Source organism: Vigna umbellata, chromosome 8, assembly GCF_029865625.1.
Source record: "Vigna umbellata cultivar VRB3 chromosome 8, Vumbellata_1.0, whole genome shotgun sequence".
Taxonomy (NCBI): domain Eukaryota; kingdom Viridiplantae; phylum Streptophyta; class Magnoliopsida; order Fabales; family Fabaceae; genus Vigna; species Vigna umbellata.
In genome coordinates this window covers 45,062,033-45,077,586 of record NC_142172.1, presented here as the reverse complement: position 1 = coordinate 45,077,586, position 15,554 = coordinate 45,062,033, and the positions used below count along the sequence as shown (strand labels likewise).

General features: G+C 40.4%; 2 protein-coding genes across 6 annotated transcripts; one reads left to right on the top strand and one right to left on the bottom strand.

The window, feature by feature from the left end:
* Positions 1 to 888: 888 nt before the first annotated feature.
* Positions 889 to 4,421, bottom strand: BUB3.2 (Transducin/WD40 repeat-like superfamily protein). Its single transcript, XM_047316337.2, has 9 exons — positions 4,167 to 4,421; positions 3,924 to 4,054; positions 2,956 to 3,038; positions 2,579 to 2,845; positions 2,378 to 2,453; positions 2,131 to 2,211; positions 1,485 to 1,563; positions 1,293 to 1,393; positions 889 to 1,219 (listed from the first exon to the last, which is right to left on the bottom strand). Exons 1-9 carry the CDS (start codon positions 4,284 to 4,286, stop codon positions 1,132 to 1,134), a joined length of 1,026 nt encoding a protein of 341 aa, XP_047172293.1. The 5' UTR covers positions 4,287 to 4,421; the 3' UTR covers positions 889 to 1,131.
* Positions 4,422 to 5,699: 1,278 nt separating this feature from the next.
* Positions 5,700 to 15,371, top strand: LOC124840301 (Pentatricopeptide repeat (PPR) superfamily protein). 5 transcript variants are annotated; one of them, XM_088097777.1, is made up of 3 exons: positions 5,700 to 8,534; positions 14,561 to 14,677; positions 14,753 to 15,035. In XM_088097777.1, exon 1 carries the CDS (start codon positions 6,394 to 6,396, stop codon positions 8,185 to 8,187), a length of 1,794 nt encoding a protein of 597 aa, XP_087953903.1. In that variant the 5' UTR covers positions 5,700 to 6,393; the 3' UTR covers positions 8,188 to 8,534; positions 14,561 to 14,677; positions 14,753 to 15,035. The 5 variants fall into 5 exon arrangements, 4 of the variants coding, with proteins under 4 accessions (XP_087953903.1, XP_087953905.1, XP_087953902.1 ...); XM_088097779.1 differs by having other exon boundaries at positions 14,558 to 14,677; XR_007029031.2 differs by having other exon boundaries at positions 5,723 to 6,201; positions 8,448 to 8,534; positions 14,561 to 15,371.
* Positions 15,372 to 15,554: the final 183 nt, after the last annotated feature.

Genomic DNA, 15,554 nt, shown 5'->3' with positions numbered 1-15,554 from the left:
GTTGTTAACAAGTGAGATGCAATCATGACAGCATAGCAAAGTTGCAACTCAGGACCATTCGTTTAAGAAAGCTACCATGATCAAATTAAGACTTTTGGGACAATTATTTAATTTTCTTGTACAAATTTTGTTTCTCAATTGAAAATATACGGACGATACTGTTTCCCCTACCCCGGAAGAAGAAAAATGAAAACCAAAAATGTGTAGATCTTGCAAAGATAACTTTGTTTGGAAGCAATATTGACCAATGAACCTAGTTTCTAAATTAGATGTATTTGTAGATAGATGTCATTATCACCAGAATCAAACAGACGATTTTTAAGCAATCGTAAACAGTTAGCGTGAGGACTGGTAATTGGGATTGAAAAAGAAGAAAGCCAGGAATGTACTCCAACCACAAAGCAACACGAGCCCTATTTCTTGCCACTATTGCAGCCTGGCTAACGTTCTTTTTAATTTGCCGTGTCAGGAAAAAGTCGTATCCATATTTCTTTTAATAAATAATAAACAAATTTTCTCCATACGTTTACATAAATTCTTCAAATTTTGTTATGGCATTCTTGCCAACTAGATCAAGAGCACTTGTTACTGTTGGGCTCACTACTTTTGCTTCTGATTTTTGCAATTGGGATACATCTGTCATCCTCCAATTTTATCTTTAGTTGAATAAGGATTAACTGGATTCCATTAGTTGATCAACATCACACGCTGACCTTTATATGGCAAGTTTCTTTTTAATTCTATGCCGAAAATTGAGGTGGAAGTACAACAAGTCTGCTTGACTGTCAGGTTCAATGTTATTTTATTTTTATCATACGAGAGACTGCAATATATCTTCCAAGGAAAAAGGAGAGGGAATAAACAAATGAAAAGTGGCAAAGTTCATGGTTAGAGAACAAACGTGCACACTAAAATTCATATTTTGAACCTGACCTGGATATGGGTGTTGTTATCAATTTCAATTTACTTTGACGGGGATAAAGACAAATCAATAGGAAAGCATATTGACAGTGACCCGTGCCCAACAATAAGCTAGCGATTTTACATTTAGTTTTTGGTGTTCACTAGGAAGAAGTGCAACAGTAGAAATGAAGAAAAAAATAAAATAAAACACATAGTGACCATCAGGAATCACGCTGGAGGATTTGGATAGACTTTGGGCTTCGGCTTCACCTCAATCTCGTTTACACTACGAACGAAAATAGCATCCGATTCGTTGCTGTGAATGCAATGAACAAAGTTAATTAAACTAGTTCGTATAAGAGAGACAGATAATTAGATGCAAAACATACCTTTTAGGTCCTTCTTCGAAAGTGTAACTTGATGCAACAGCCAACAGGCGTCCATCTCTGCTAAACGAGAGTGCGGCAACGCTAGTTGGATATTTAGAGTACTAGAAGAGAAAACGGAAATTTAGTCACTTCACTAATTACATCAAGAAAATTTGGTCACTCAATTAAACCCAAAGCAAAAAGGAATAAAACCTGGTATAGCCTCTTTTTATTGTTTCCGTCCCATACGTTAACATACCCATCACAACCTCCCGTGGCAAATGTGCCATATCTGCAGACATTTTTATAAGGTGGTTTTGTTAATAACGACTAACTAACAGGCGTAGATGACAACACCATTTAATTCCAAACTCCATTAAATGGGTGTCTCAGCATTTCATCTTTGGATCTCTTGAAATTATAAATATATGAAAGAAGGGAAAAAGAACTTTCATCTACATGTATTTATGCTCAAACTACAGATGTGGAGAAATCAACTCCATCTACTTAAACGAAAAATAACTAAACAAGAAATTTTTCTTAATATAAAAATGGTGACTCTTCAAGGTCCCCACCAAGGAGAGAGTCCTGGGGATAGTGCAAACTAGCTAAAATCCCACAAGTGGAAATACTGTTTTCACGATTTAAATTTATGACCTCTAAGTCACAAGGGAGCTATTAAGAATTCTTTCTAATGTGATTTATATTTTTACTTATGTTTCTCAACAGGATTCCTGAACGATTACGCTACATCTATTGACACTGTAATCCTAGAGAACCAACTAAGCAAGCAATTTTCAATACTTGTTAGAGTGCCTCAATTCATGGAGATGATAAAATCCAGGTGAAGAACTCTTACATGGGGTGGAATGCAATTGCATTTACAGGATAGACTATGTCCCTTCCAGCTTCCGATTTTCTGTGACACTTGAAAGCATATCTACATGATGGTTAGGCAAAGGTCACCAATAGGTAGAAGTTAGTGAAGATATACTGTTTTTCATATGCACTAAAATACTATTATCTATGCAACAAGAAGTTCAAAATAATCACATAACATTAGTGTTAGAAAGGGAGAACATAGACGTATAGAGAGAAATGGATACTTTTTCGCTTGGCTAGCCTCTGAGAGGTCAAAGAATTCCATTGCAACCCGGCCCTCAACAGAACTAAGTGCATATCCTGCACAAAGCAGTTATTTGAGTATGAAGAGTAACAACTATCTCGGCTAAGAAACAAAAAGAAAAAATAGTGCGTCATCTTCAGAAAAATATATGATCGTATTTTAGCCATTAGTTAAAGTTCACCTGTTCCATTAGGGTAACAGCGAACACATCTGGTTTGATATTTCAATGAAGATTCTCTTTTTTGCTCAGGTTGAGACATGTTCCTCAAATCATAGATATTGACATGTCTTCCAGCTGTTGCTACAACCAGGCGATGTCCAACCAGTGAGAGAGAGTACACACGCTCAGGTTGTGGATATGTCCCAACTAGTGTGCGCTCCTGTCCACTGGCGCCTCTAGGGTCCCAACATTTCAGCGTTTTGTCCCAACTACCAGTGATCAGTTGGCCTATAGTGACAGAAAAGATAGATGTAAATATCCTTTTTTAAGTAATGAATTCAGTGGCATTGAACCATAGATGAGATGAGGTCAGCATTATAGAGATAGAGAGGAAAAACCTGCAGCATACGAGTACTCAACACAACGAACAGGTGCATCATGCCTCCCCAGAATATCCTCTTTATTGGAGCTGAAGACAAGCCTGGAGCATGATAATATAAAGGGTGAGTTATTCTCCCCTCTACTTAGAGATGAATGCCCTCTTTCCGCTCAGAAATGTTCAAAATACACTTCATCTCCCCTTTTTTAGAAATTACATTTATTTCTCCATCATAGGGATTGAATGTCTAAAATTTTAATCCATTCTAAATGTAAACCAATCTCTTTCACTGGTAACCAGCAACTAAAGACAAGCGTCTCCCAAGGGGTGTTTTCTTGATGCAACTTCGAAAGTCACTGACAATTAATTTTGAACTTTGTACTGTCAAAATTTGGAATTTAGAGATTAAAAATGATGTTTTATATACACATAATTGCGGTGTTGGAACTTAACTAATAGTATTCATCTCATGTTCTGAAGCCCCAAAACGGATAGTTGGAATTATAAACTAACTGATGGTATGACCCACTAAATGTGAAGCATATTAATCTCTCTAAAAAACGTGATCTTCCAAAGTAAATAGTAAAGAAACGTAATTTCCAATGTCAAGGGCAATTTCTTTCGAACATAATGTTATCAAATGTTGGACTTCACAATATAAAACCAAGTCTCAAAACCCCAAAACTCATATTTTCACATCATCTTCTGAAGCATTAATGCCAACAGTTGTGATTCAAGAAACCTAACCAATGATATTGAGAGACACTAGAAGAGAAAAATCGAGAGCATGCAATCAGCATAACTCACGTTAATCCATCATAAAGAAAAAAAAAGGAGAGCTAATGTAATTTAAGGATATAAGAAAGAAAAATGTGTAATTTAGTTATTCAAGTAAAAGGAACAACCAAACTAGGTTACAATCTCAACAGCAACAGAAGTGGGTAAATTTGAAATTGAAGAGAGTGAGTGAGTGAGTGAGTGATTGACCGTCTAACAGTGTTGTCGGCTGCGGCACTGAAACCAGAGGAATCGTCGTGGAAGCAGCAATCGAGAACAGGGCCAGCGTGCATGAACTCTCCTCTCAACACATTGGCGCTCGCATCATACAGCCGCACACTCTGAATCGCACGCGCGCACACACACAAAACCACCAACAGAATAAAATTAATAGCATACACAGCAAGTAAGTAGTAAAGAAGTGAGAAAGAGGAGCATGCATATCACACATACCTTGTCCCATGAGGAGACCAAGAGATGGTCGCTGTGATTTGAGAATCGGAGATTCGTTATGCCGTCCGATGGAGGATTCGACAACTCTCGCCCCGTCGCGGCGGGAACCGCAGATGCCATGTCTGGGATTTGTTGAAATTTGAAAAGTTTGGGGTGGGAAGGGAAAATTCAAAATTGGATACAAGACTGCACCCACCTAAGTTAAACACACGAAGTAGGGAGAGCGGGTGACCTAATCAAATTTCAAAACAAAACCATTTTCTATTTCTTATTTTCAACATAAATCATTTCTTAACTATATATTTATTTTTCAAAATTAATCTTTCTATTTTTTTTTTTTATATTTTATTTCTTCTGTTAAAGTATGACAAACCCCTTTTATGAAGTATTTTTATGCAGATTTTTTTCCCACCGTTTTCTTTGTTTTGTTATCAAATAACGCATTCATTCTATTTGTCGAATTAGGAAATGGAATTTTTTTCACCATATTATAAAATATTCAATTTTCTTTTCAATTTAGTCATATTATTTCTTCTCTCCACCTAAAACAAAAACAAAGATCAATACTACTTAAAATTAAATGTTGCCAAGCAGTTTGTTTACAGTTTATTGATTAATATGAAATTTTAATTCTTTTTAAACCTCGAAAGACACTCTTTAGATATTTCTTTTTGGTTAAGAAGGGAATCCTCATTGGAAATAATTACAATTTTTATCTCGATCTGTATATAATGTTTTTTATGCTATTCTTTTTTGAATTGTGTAATTCAAAAATTATTTTCTTAAATTTTTGTATTATATAATTTAAGAATTAATTTTGACTTTTAAATAATATAACGCTAGTCTGCATGTTCCATGGTTTTGGTCGTTTCTTTGTGAGTTGGTTTCATGAAAATCAAATCCAAAAGCCTCGTGTCAAATATAGCAAGACTAACATAACACATATTGATATACATCTAACAAAGATAAAATGATGTTAAAAAAAAATAAACTTTTTTAATTTTTCGAAAAAAAAGAAAGTAAAAAAAATAGGTGTGTCAAAAGTATATTTTTTTTCATGTCAAAAGCTGAAAAAATGCCACAGCCTCATGCTCAAATGGTAGCATGATTGTTATAACAACGTACGTGGTATAGATATTAATACGAGAGAATGTTACATTATTCAAATGAAAACAAGGTATATATAGTCTTTACGAATAAATCTGTAATGTTACAGCGTGCTTTACAAATAAATCTGTAATGTTAAAGCGTGCTTTACAAATAATAAAGTTTTTATTAAATAAAAAATAATATTTGGAATTAAAAAATAATTTTAGATTTTGTAATTACGCAATCTAAAAAATTTGTCAAATTACATAAATTATAGAAATAAAGTTTTACTTTTAAATTATACAACTTATAAATTATTTTTGATTTTATAAGTCACATAATCTAAAATTCATTTTTAGTTTTCCGATAGCATAATTAAAAAATAAAATGGGAAGTTTCTTTATATAGAGGTGTAGGAAGAAACATACATAGGTACAGAAGAAAGTAGCCAAAAATAAAATTATACAAGAAGCAGCGAAGACAGGAACCCATCTACTGAGCCCGGTCCATATAATTTTATTTATGGTTTATTTTTCTGCACCGGTTTGATTCTTCATTCTTCTCAGCCTTGTTCGTATAGTGTTGTGTCTCCAGTTCATTATGATTATTGGATGAAAGTCGTAGTCTTTAGTCTTCAATTTTCAATTTTCAAATTTCAATTTTCCATTTTCCAAGCCCACCTTATTATTTGGGATCATATCATACCCAATTGGGTTATACCCTTCAATATAACATAGTCTGCATGTTCCATGGTTTTGGTCGTTTCTTTGGAAGTTGGTTTCATGAAAATCAAATCCAAAACCTCATGTCAAAAGCTGCAAAAATGCCACAGCCTCATGCTCAAATGGTCGCATGAGATCTTTCAGACGACGCGAGATCGGAGAAGGAGAAGAAGATCTTCGAGTCGGACGATCCTACGTTTCGAAACGCGATTTTGACTACCATGGTAACAACCGTCTAAACTTTCATGAAGTATTCATCTCCTTATTATTGAAAGTCTTTTCTTCGATTTTCCATTTGTAAGCCCGCCTTATTATTTGGTATCGTATCATACTCAATTGGATTGTACCCCTCGATATAATGCTAGTCTGCAAATAAATGTTGCATGGTTCTGCTCGTTTCTTTGTGACTTGGTTTCATGAAAATGAAAACCAGAAGCCTCGTATCAAACGACCCAATTCTCCAAAAGTTGCAAAAATGCTACAACCTCAACACCCTTAAGCAAGCCCATGCTCAAGTGGTAGCAACTGGCCTTTCACTCCAGACATACTATCTGAGCCACCTCCTTAACACATCCTCCAAATTTTCCTCCACCTATGCAATTACCATCTTTAACCGTATCCCAAGCCCAACAGTTTTCCTATACAATACACTCATTTCTTCATTCTCTCGTCACAAGGACCAAATTCATCTAGCCTTCTCACTTTATAACCAGATTCTCGTCCACAAGACCCTTCAACCCAATAGCTTCACTTTTCCCTCCCTCTTCAAGGCTTGTGGCTTTGGTTCATGGCTCCAATATGGTCCTTCCCTCCATGCCCATGTTTTAAAATTCCTTCAACCCCCTTATGACCACTTTGTGAACAATTCACTGCTCAAATTCTATGCCGAATATGGAAAATTGTGTGTGTCTAGATATTTGTTCAATCAAATCAATGAACCTGACCTGGTCATATGGAATACCATGTTGGCTGCCTACGCAAAAAGTGCAAGTCATGTTAGTGACTCAACAAGTTTACAAGACGCTGATATGTCATTAGAGGCATTGTATTTGTTCAGAGACATGCAGTTGTCTCAGAGAAAGCCTAATGAAGTTACACTTACTGCATTGATCACTGCATGTTCTAATTTAGGTGCACTGAGTCAGGGTGCTTGGGCACATGGTTATGTGTTAAGGAACAATCTTGAACTGAATCTAGTCGTGGGAACTACGCTGGTGGATATGTATTCTAAATGTGGAAGTCTGAATCTAGCATGCCAGTTGTTTGATCAGCTGACTGAAAGGGACACGTTTTGCTACACTGCCATGATTGGGGGGTTTGCAATTCATGGTCATGGGGGTCAGGCACTTGAACTGTATAGAAAGATGAAACTTGAGGGCCTAGTTCCTAGTGATGCAACTATTGTAGTTACTATGTATGCCTGTTCTCATGGTGGATTAGTAGAAGAGGGCCTCGCAATTTTCGAGTCCATGAAGAGTGTTCACGGAATGGAGCCGAATCTTCAGCATTACGGATGCTTAATTGATCTTCTTGGTCGAGCTGGGAGATTAAAGGAGGCAAAAGAGAGGTTAGAGGCTATGCCCATGAAACCAAATGCAATTTTGTGGAGGTCTTTACTTGGTGCAGCAAAACTTCATGGCAACATAGAGATCGGGGAAACTGCTCTCAAATACTTAATAGAGCTAGAACCAGAAACAAGTGGAAGCTATGTTCTTCTGTCTAATATGTATGCTAGCATTGGTCAGTGGAATGATATGAAGAGAATGAGGATGAAGATGAAGGATCGTGGGGTTGACAAGTTGCCTGGGTTTAGTTTAGTGGATATTAATGGTGCCATGCATGAATTTCTCACAGGTGACAAAGCTCACCCTCTTTCAAACGAAATATATATGAAGATAGGGGAGATAAATAGAAGATTACAAGAATATGGTCACAAACCAAGAACATCAGAAGTTTTGTTTGATGTAGAAGAAGAAGATAAGGAAGATGTCCTTTCTTACCACAGTGAAAGGCTGGCTATAGCGTTTGCACTAATAGCATCTCCTTCAAGTTTTCCTATAAGAATTATAAAAAACCTAAGAGTTTGTGGGGATTGCCATGCTATTACCAAGCTAATATCAGTGGCATATAAAAGAGATATTATTGTTAGAGATCGAAATCGGTTTCACCATTTTAAGGACGGGAGTTGTTCTTGTCTAGACTACTGGTGATACCTTGCTCAACTTACAACAAAGTTTATACCTGAAAGAAACGTGCAATTTTGTTTAGCAGATGACATGACAGCAACTTCCATTAACTCATATTAGTCTAATTTGTTTGAAAATTAATTTTGAGTTTTTTTATTTCTGTAATCTTTCATTAGCTGAAGCTTAAATTGAATGAGATGTAGGAAAGCGTAATTTGCTTTTTGGGATACTCTGCACTATTTTAAAAATAGACTATCAAATTTTGAACTGCTATTGTTTATCAGGCTGATTTATCAAATCTAAAGGATGCTTTGGGGTCAGTAGTTGATGTGATGAAGGCAATGGCTTTGTCAATATACTCTCCTTCAAAGGTGATTTTTTTTTATATCTTCTGTATGTTTCTTTAGCAGGTACGGTGACGTTTTAATTGTCAGTTTAGATGTGCAATGTCTGCGTGAAACCCATATATCTATAATTTATTTTCTGATTTCTGTTTGATAATATGTATTTGTGTTTGAAGGAATACTTTCATTTTTTCAGTCATTAGTCAAATTGTGTCAAACCCATTGAGGCTTTTTTATTTTTTCCTTTAAATATTATTCCAACTTTTTTCCGAAACAAATATTAAATTTAACTGTCGTCATTTGTTTGACCTAAACTTTCCGATACATACTAGTTTCTATGTTTGGGTATGCTATCCCTATTTTTTGTATTGTCAGTATTTGATATGCTGCTGTTTGTTGCCTGTCAATTTCTGTTTTATTTATGTTTAATCTCTACCTCCTTTTGAGTAGTTCCAATTGAATGTTGAGACGTGTTGTTAAAAAAAGATGATTTGGAGTTTTATTTTGGCTTGACACTTGACAGTTGCATTTTCTGTAACCTGTTTTGAATTCTCACATTCTTTGCTGAATTTGTTGATTTGTGGCTCCTTAAACTATTTCTTGGATAATAATATAGGTGCTCTAAAGCTATGCATTATTGCCTGGGCTCATTTCTTCCACCATTGATAGGAATAAGAAAAGGTGGTTAGTGTATGAGAGAAGGAATAAGTGCAACTGACTATAACAAACTAACTGTCTAGGACAGTTAAGGGGGGGAGCGTGTAAGATTGTATAAATACTGGCTGGTTAGAAGAGTTATGGGTTGTTGATTGTTTAGATTGTTAACGGGTACTTACCTGTTGAAGAGGGTTATGCCTCTGGGTGCTGTTTGTACAAACCTTTTACTGTGAATACAATTGATTTCTTCCAATCTTTCTGTGTTTCTTGGAGTGAAAGTGAGAATTGATATTAGGTTCCCAAGTCTGGAACCTAACATTTGGTCCGACCTGCCGGATACCCAATCGGAGTGTTATCGCACGTAGAGATGGAGGGAAGAATGGTGGTAGTCGAAGGGCACTTAGAGGCGGTCGAAGTGGCAATAGCAGAGACGAAAGCTGATACGGGGGCGTTGCGACAAGAGACGGCGGCGATACGCCAGGATGTCCAGGCAATCTTGAAGGCGCTTGGAGAACGTCACCGCAATAACCACGGGAGGCAACAGGGGGAGAGTGAGTCGTCGGTGAACGATAATGGTGGTGGTCCAAGCGGCGGAGGGGGAAGAAATGGAGACGGTAACCAAGGAGGTATGAGCCAATGGAGGAAACGAGTCGAATTACCAGCCTTTGAGGGGGGCGAACCTTGGGTATGGATTGGCAGAGCAGAGAAGTTTTTCGAAGTACAGAAGGTGGCGGAGGAGGAGAAACTGGAACTGGCCTTTATCAGTATGGATGGCTACGCCGGAAGCTGGTTCCGATTCTGGCGAGAGAAAACCAAGAACCTTTCTTGGGATGGGTTGAAGAGAGCTCTTGGTATCCGTTTTGGAGGAGGAACACGAGGAACGGTGTATGAAAGGCTGTCAACCATACGACAGTCGGGACCGGTGGAGGAGTACATACGCGATTTTGAAGTTCTGGTGGGGCAGACGACCCAGATACCCGAGGAGCAGATCATGGGGTATTTCCTGTCCGGTCTGAGGGAAGAGGTGGGCGATCATGTCCGGCCACATGATCCACCGGATTTGATGACCGCCATGCGAGTGGCGAGGGATGTGGAGAAATTATGCACGAAGACCGGAGGAGGGTGGTTATCCAAGAATCAGAATTCTTGGGGGAAGGCGTCGGGTTCGGTGACGGTGCGAGGAGGAACGGCGGAAAGTGTGGGGTCTGTTAATAAAGACGCGACACAGGGACGGAATAAGGGGCTGGCTACTAGCGGCGGAGGTGATCGGACTGTTCGCAATCTACCTTACCCGGAGTATCTTAAACGAAGGGAAGAGGGTCGTTGTTTCAGATGCGGCGGACCCTTCAGTCCCGGCCATCGCTGCCCAGAGAGGGGCCTCAAAATGCTAATTGTGGTTGAGGAAGAGGAGGAGGTAGAAGGCGAAGAAGTGTCGGAGACGAGCCTTGCGACAATGGAGTTGTCGGCACTGTCCGCCGGAGGACTGACGACACCCAAGACAATGAAGTTACGAGGACACATCGGACAAAGAGAGGTATTAATTCTAATTGATAGTGGCGCGAGCCACAATTTCATTGATCGACGGTTGGTGGAGGAACTGCGGATGACGGTGACAAAAACACAGCCGTATTTGGTGAGTCTGGGGGACGGGCAGAGGAAGAGAATCAGTGGCTGTTGCGAAAAGGTAGCGTTGGAGATAGGAGAGGCTCAAGTTGTGGAACGTTTTTACATCTTCGAGCTCGGAGGGGTGGAGGTCATCTTAGGGGTAGAGTGGCTAGCAAAGCTTGGGGAGGTGACGGTGGACTGGAGAGTTTTAACGATGAAGTACAGACAAGGAGATAAGAGGATAATTGTACAAGGGGATCCCACGTTAGAGAGGAGGGTGGTGGGCCCCGAAGCTTTAAAAAAAATAGATGAGGTGGCAACATGTTTTTTGGTCTGGGAGTTGGGCCTGTGCGAGACCCATACAGGCAGCCCAAAGTGTTCAGGCCTTACGGAAAAACAGAAGCAGCAGATGGGGGATTTACTAGAACAACATGACGTGGTGTTCACGGAGCTTGAGGGGTTGCCACCTAGCAGGGAGACGGTGCATCAGATACACCTTAAAGAGGGAATTGGTCCGATCAATGTCAGGCCGTACCGATACCCACATGTAATGAAAGATGAGATCGAGCAGCAAGTTTCGGAGATGCTCCGATCGGGGGTGATCCGTCCGAGCCATAGCCCGTACTCCAGCCCAGTAATTTTAGTCAAGAAAAAAGATGGCAGTTGGCGTTTCTGCATAGACTACAGAGCCCTGAATAGAGCGACGGTGCCGGATAAGTTTCCCATACCGGTGATAGAAGAGCTGTTGGACGAGTTAGGGGGGGCTTCCTATTTTTCTAAGGTGGACTTGAAGGCCGGGTACCACCAAATCCGCATGGCCGAGAAGGATATCGAGAAGACGGCGTTCCGCACGCACCAGGGACATTACGAGTTTGTCGTGATGCCTTTCGGGCTCACCAACGCGCCGGCAACATTCCAGAGCACTATGAACCATCTCTTCAAGCCCTATTTGCGGAAGTTTGTGCTCGTATTCTTCGACGATATACTGGTCTACAGTCGAACTTGGGAGGAGCACTTGGAGCACGTTGGGAAAGTCCTGTCAACACTGAGACGGGATCAGTGGGTGGCCAATCGGAGGAAGTGTGAGTTCGGGCAAACCCAAGTCAAATACTTGGGACACATTATCTCTCACAAAGGCGTGGAGATGGACGATGAAAAGATAAAGGCGGTGGTGGATTGGGAACGGCCAAAATCAGTGAAGAGTGTGAGGGGATTTTTGGGTTTGTCGGGGTATTATCGAAGGTTCATCAGGGACTACGGCAAAATTGCCAGGCCTCTAACGGATCTATTGAAAAAAGGAGGATTCACCTGGAATGAGAAAGCAGAGGAGGCATGGCAAGCGTTGAAGACAGCCGTCACGACAGCCCCGGTATTGTCCCTCCCAAATTTTCAGCAACCCTTTCACATTGAGTGTGATGCGTCGGGCAAAGGGGTTGGCGCTGTATTGATGCAGGGGAAGAAGCCGATAGCCTTTTTCAGCAAGGCCTTATCTGAAGGAGCTCTCAGCAAGTCCATTTATGAAAAAGAACTGATGGCTCTGGTATTAGCGATCCAGCATTGGCGTCCTTATCTTTTGGGACAGAGATTCATAGTCCACACTGACCAGAGGAGCCTCCGGTATCTCTTGGAGCAGCGCATCACGACACAGAATCAACAAAACTGGATAGCTAAATTGCTGGGATACGATTTTGAAATCATATATAAGGTGGGGACTACCAACCGAGTGGCAGATGCGTTGTCCCGAAGAGATGAGGGGGTGAACGACGAAGATAAGGAGTTGTCGGTGATAGCCAGGCCCTATTGGCAAGATTTCGAAGAAGTAATGAAGGAGGTAGCCGAGGACGAGAAACTACGTAAGGTGATAGAAGAGATAGAGGTGGACCCAAATTCTCACCCAGCATACACGATAGAACATGGAAGACTGCACTACAAGGGGAGGTTGGTGTTGTCGGCGCAGTCTTCGTGGCTACCAAGATTGATGGCAGAGTTTCACCTAACACAGATGGGGGGTCATTCAGGAGTTTACCGGACGTATAGGAGGATAGCTCAGTCCTTATTTTGGGTGGGGATGAAAAAGGACATTACAGAGTTCGTGGCTAAATGTCTTGTGTGCCAACAACACAAGTATTTAGCGTCATCACCGCAAGGATTACTACAACCCTTGCCCATTCCGAATGCAATATGGGAAGAGCTTAGCATGGATTTCGTGGTGCGGCTACCTAAGTCTCAGGGGTACGACGCTATTTTAGTGGTGGTGGACCGACTGAGCAAGTATGCCCATTTCATACCACTCAAGCATCCTTATTCGGCAAGGACGGTGGCTGAGATTTTTCTAAGAGAAGTAGTACGGTTGCATGGGATTCCAAAATCCATCGTGACCGACAGAGACCCCTTGTTCTTAAGCATGTTCTGGAATGAATTGTTCAAAGGCCAAGGGACGCAGTTAAAAATGAGCACCGCGTATCACCCGGAGACGGACGGGCAGACAGAGGTGGTGAACCGGGTGTTAGAAGGATATCTCAGGTGTTTCTGTTCAGAGCAGCCAAAAGGGTGGATGACTGTGTTATCGTGGGCGGAGTTTTGGTATAACACGTGCTATCAAGGGGCAATCCGATGCACCCCTTTTGAGGCTGTCTACGGGCGAGCACCTCCCTCCTTGCACAGATTCATTCCTGGTGAATCTCTAGTGGAGGCTGTGAATCAAGAGCTTCAAACAAGGGACGAAGCTTTGAAACAATTGAAGTTTCATCTTGAGCGCGCGCAAGATCTTATGGTGCGACAAGCTAATAAAAAGAGGAGGGTTGCGAACGTGGCAGTAGGGGACTGGGTGTATTTGAAGATACGACCCCATAGGCAATCCTCGATGCCTACCAGACTCCACCCAAAGCTATCAGCCAGATACTTTGGGCCGTTCCGGATAATTCAGATGGTAGGGGAGGCAGCCTGTAAGCTGCAGCTGCCAGAGACAGCTCGAATACATCCTGTGTTCCATGTTTCACAGGTGAAAAAGGCATTAGGAGAACATCCGGCGGAGAGGGAGTTACCACCGGACCTGCAGGCAGAGGGGCCTTCGTTTTGGCCCATGAAAATTTTGGGAAGGAGGCAGAGGACCGAAGAAGGCAGAAGTGTGCAGCAGGTGCTGGTCGAATGGCAACAAGGAGGGCCAGAAGGGGCCACTTGGGAAGATGAAATAACAATCAAGGAGCAGTACCCTGATTTCAACCTTGGGGACAAGGTTGATGATGAAGGGGGGGGTATTGATAGGAATAAGAAAAGGTGGTTAGTGTATGAGAGAAGGAATAAGTGCAACTGACTATAACAAACTAACTGTCTAGGACAGTTAAGGGGGGGAGCGTGTAAGATTGTATAAATACTGGCTGGTTAGAAGAGTTATGGGTTGTTGATTGTTTAGATTGTTAACGGGTACTTACCTGTTGAAGAGGGTTATGCCTCTGGGTGCTGTTTGTACAAACCTTTTACTGTGAATACAATTGATTTCTTCCAATCTTTCTGTGTTTCTTGGAGTGAAAGTGAGAATTGATATTAGGTTCCCAAGTCTGGAACCTAACAACCATCATATTCTTTTTGCTTTGTTCGGTAAACTTTTTATCTAAATGTAACATCTAAACTAGGTTGGGTGAGTTACATGGACCATTCAACACCATTTAGCTCTATACAACAGCCAAATCGTAGCAAAAAGAAACTGCTTGGGGAGAATTGACCTTTGGGTTACAGATAAGCATTTGTTTGCTCTTCTGGTGCTATATCTGAACACATTGAGTTTCTAGCAGGTGGAAGAAACTAACTGCTTGGTGGCGTAAATCCTAAATGGGACCTGAAAAGAAAGGTTTTTGCTTCAACATTGCAAGGAGTTTTTGTCCTCGTTAGCAACCATGCAGGCAAATCAGGTTTGCTTGAAGCTATCTAATTCTGATAAGTTGTATCAATGCTTATTGCTATTTTGAATCTAATAAATCTGGCAGGTCAAGGATTGTAGCTTAAGAACACATACATTACAACTTTCTCGTGCGCCAACTTCTAGCTGCCTGACATGTGTGTAGAACTGATCTTATTTGACTGCTCACTCTTTATTTTCCACCGGGTGGACATATAACACAGAAGGTAATAAGAATGGAATGGAGTTAATTGCTAGCTTTTGGTGTTCATTTGACATTTTTGAAACCTGTTGTGGTCTTGTATGTCGTGTGTAGTATATCTGTGTCTGAATATTACAATTTACAAAGTAAAAGAGGTGGCTTTCGCTCACTAGTTAAGCTCGCTGTATACATCTATATGTAATCAACTAATCATTGTTCATTAGGTAGTTTGCTACTTAGATCTTCGTATGAATCCCTAGTATATATCTTCTTGGACTGTCAAATTTCTAACTGGTGGGAGAACATATGTTTGAAGTTGTCTATGATCTTCGTTGTTGTAAACAAGTGAAATGCAATCATGACAGCATAGCAAAGATGCAACTGAGAACAATCCGTTTAAGAAAGCTACCATGATCAAATTTAGACTTTTGGACAATTGTTTAATTTTCCTGTACAAATATTTTGTTTCTCAATTGAAAAGATTCGGAGTTCGGTCCGATGAGAACGAGACTGTTTCCCCTGCCCCGGAAGAAGAAAAATGAGAGCTACGAAAATGTGTAGATGTTGCAAAGAAAACTTTGTTTGGAAGCAATAGGAGAATAACTTAGTAGATACATGTCGTTATGACAATTTTTAAGCAATAGTAAACAGTTAGCATGAGGACTGGTACTTGGGATTGAAATTTCAT

Coding starts and splice junctions, on each gene's coding strand:
- BUB3.2 (XM_047316337.2), bottom strand. CDS start 4,286: ATGGCATCTGCGGTTCCCGCCGCGACGGGGCGAGAGTTGTCGAATCCT. Junction 4,055..4,166: donor TGGTCTCCTCATGGGACAAG/GTATGTGTGATA, acceptor CGTGCGATTCAG/AGTGTGCGGCTGTATGATGC. Junction 1,564..2,130: donor GCAATTGCATTCCACCCCAT/GTAAGAGTTCTT, acceptor AAATGTCTGCAG/ATATGGCACATTTGCCACGG.
- LOC124840301 (XM_088097777.1), top strand. CDS start 6,394: ATGAAAATGAAAACCAGAAGCCTCGTATCAAACGACCCAATTCTCCAA.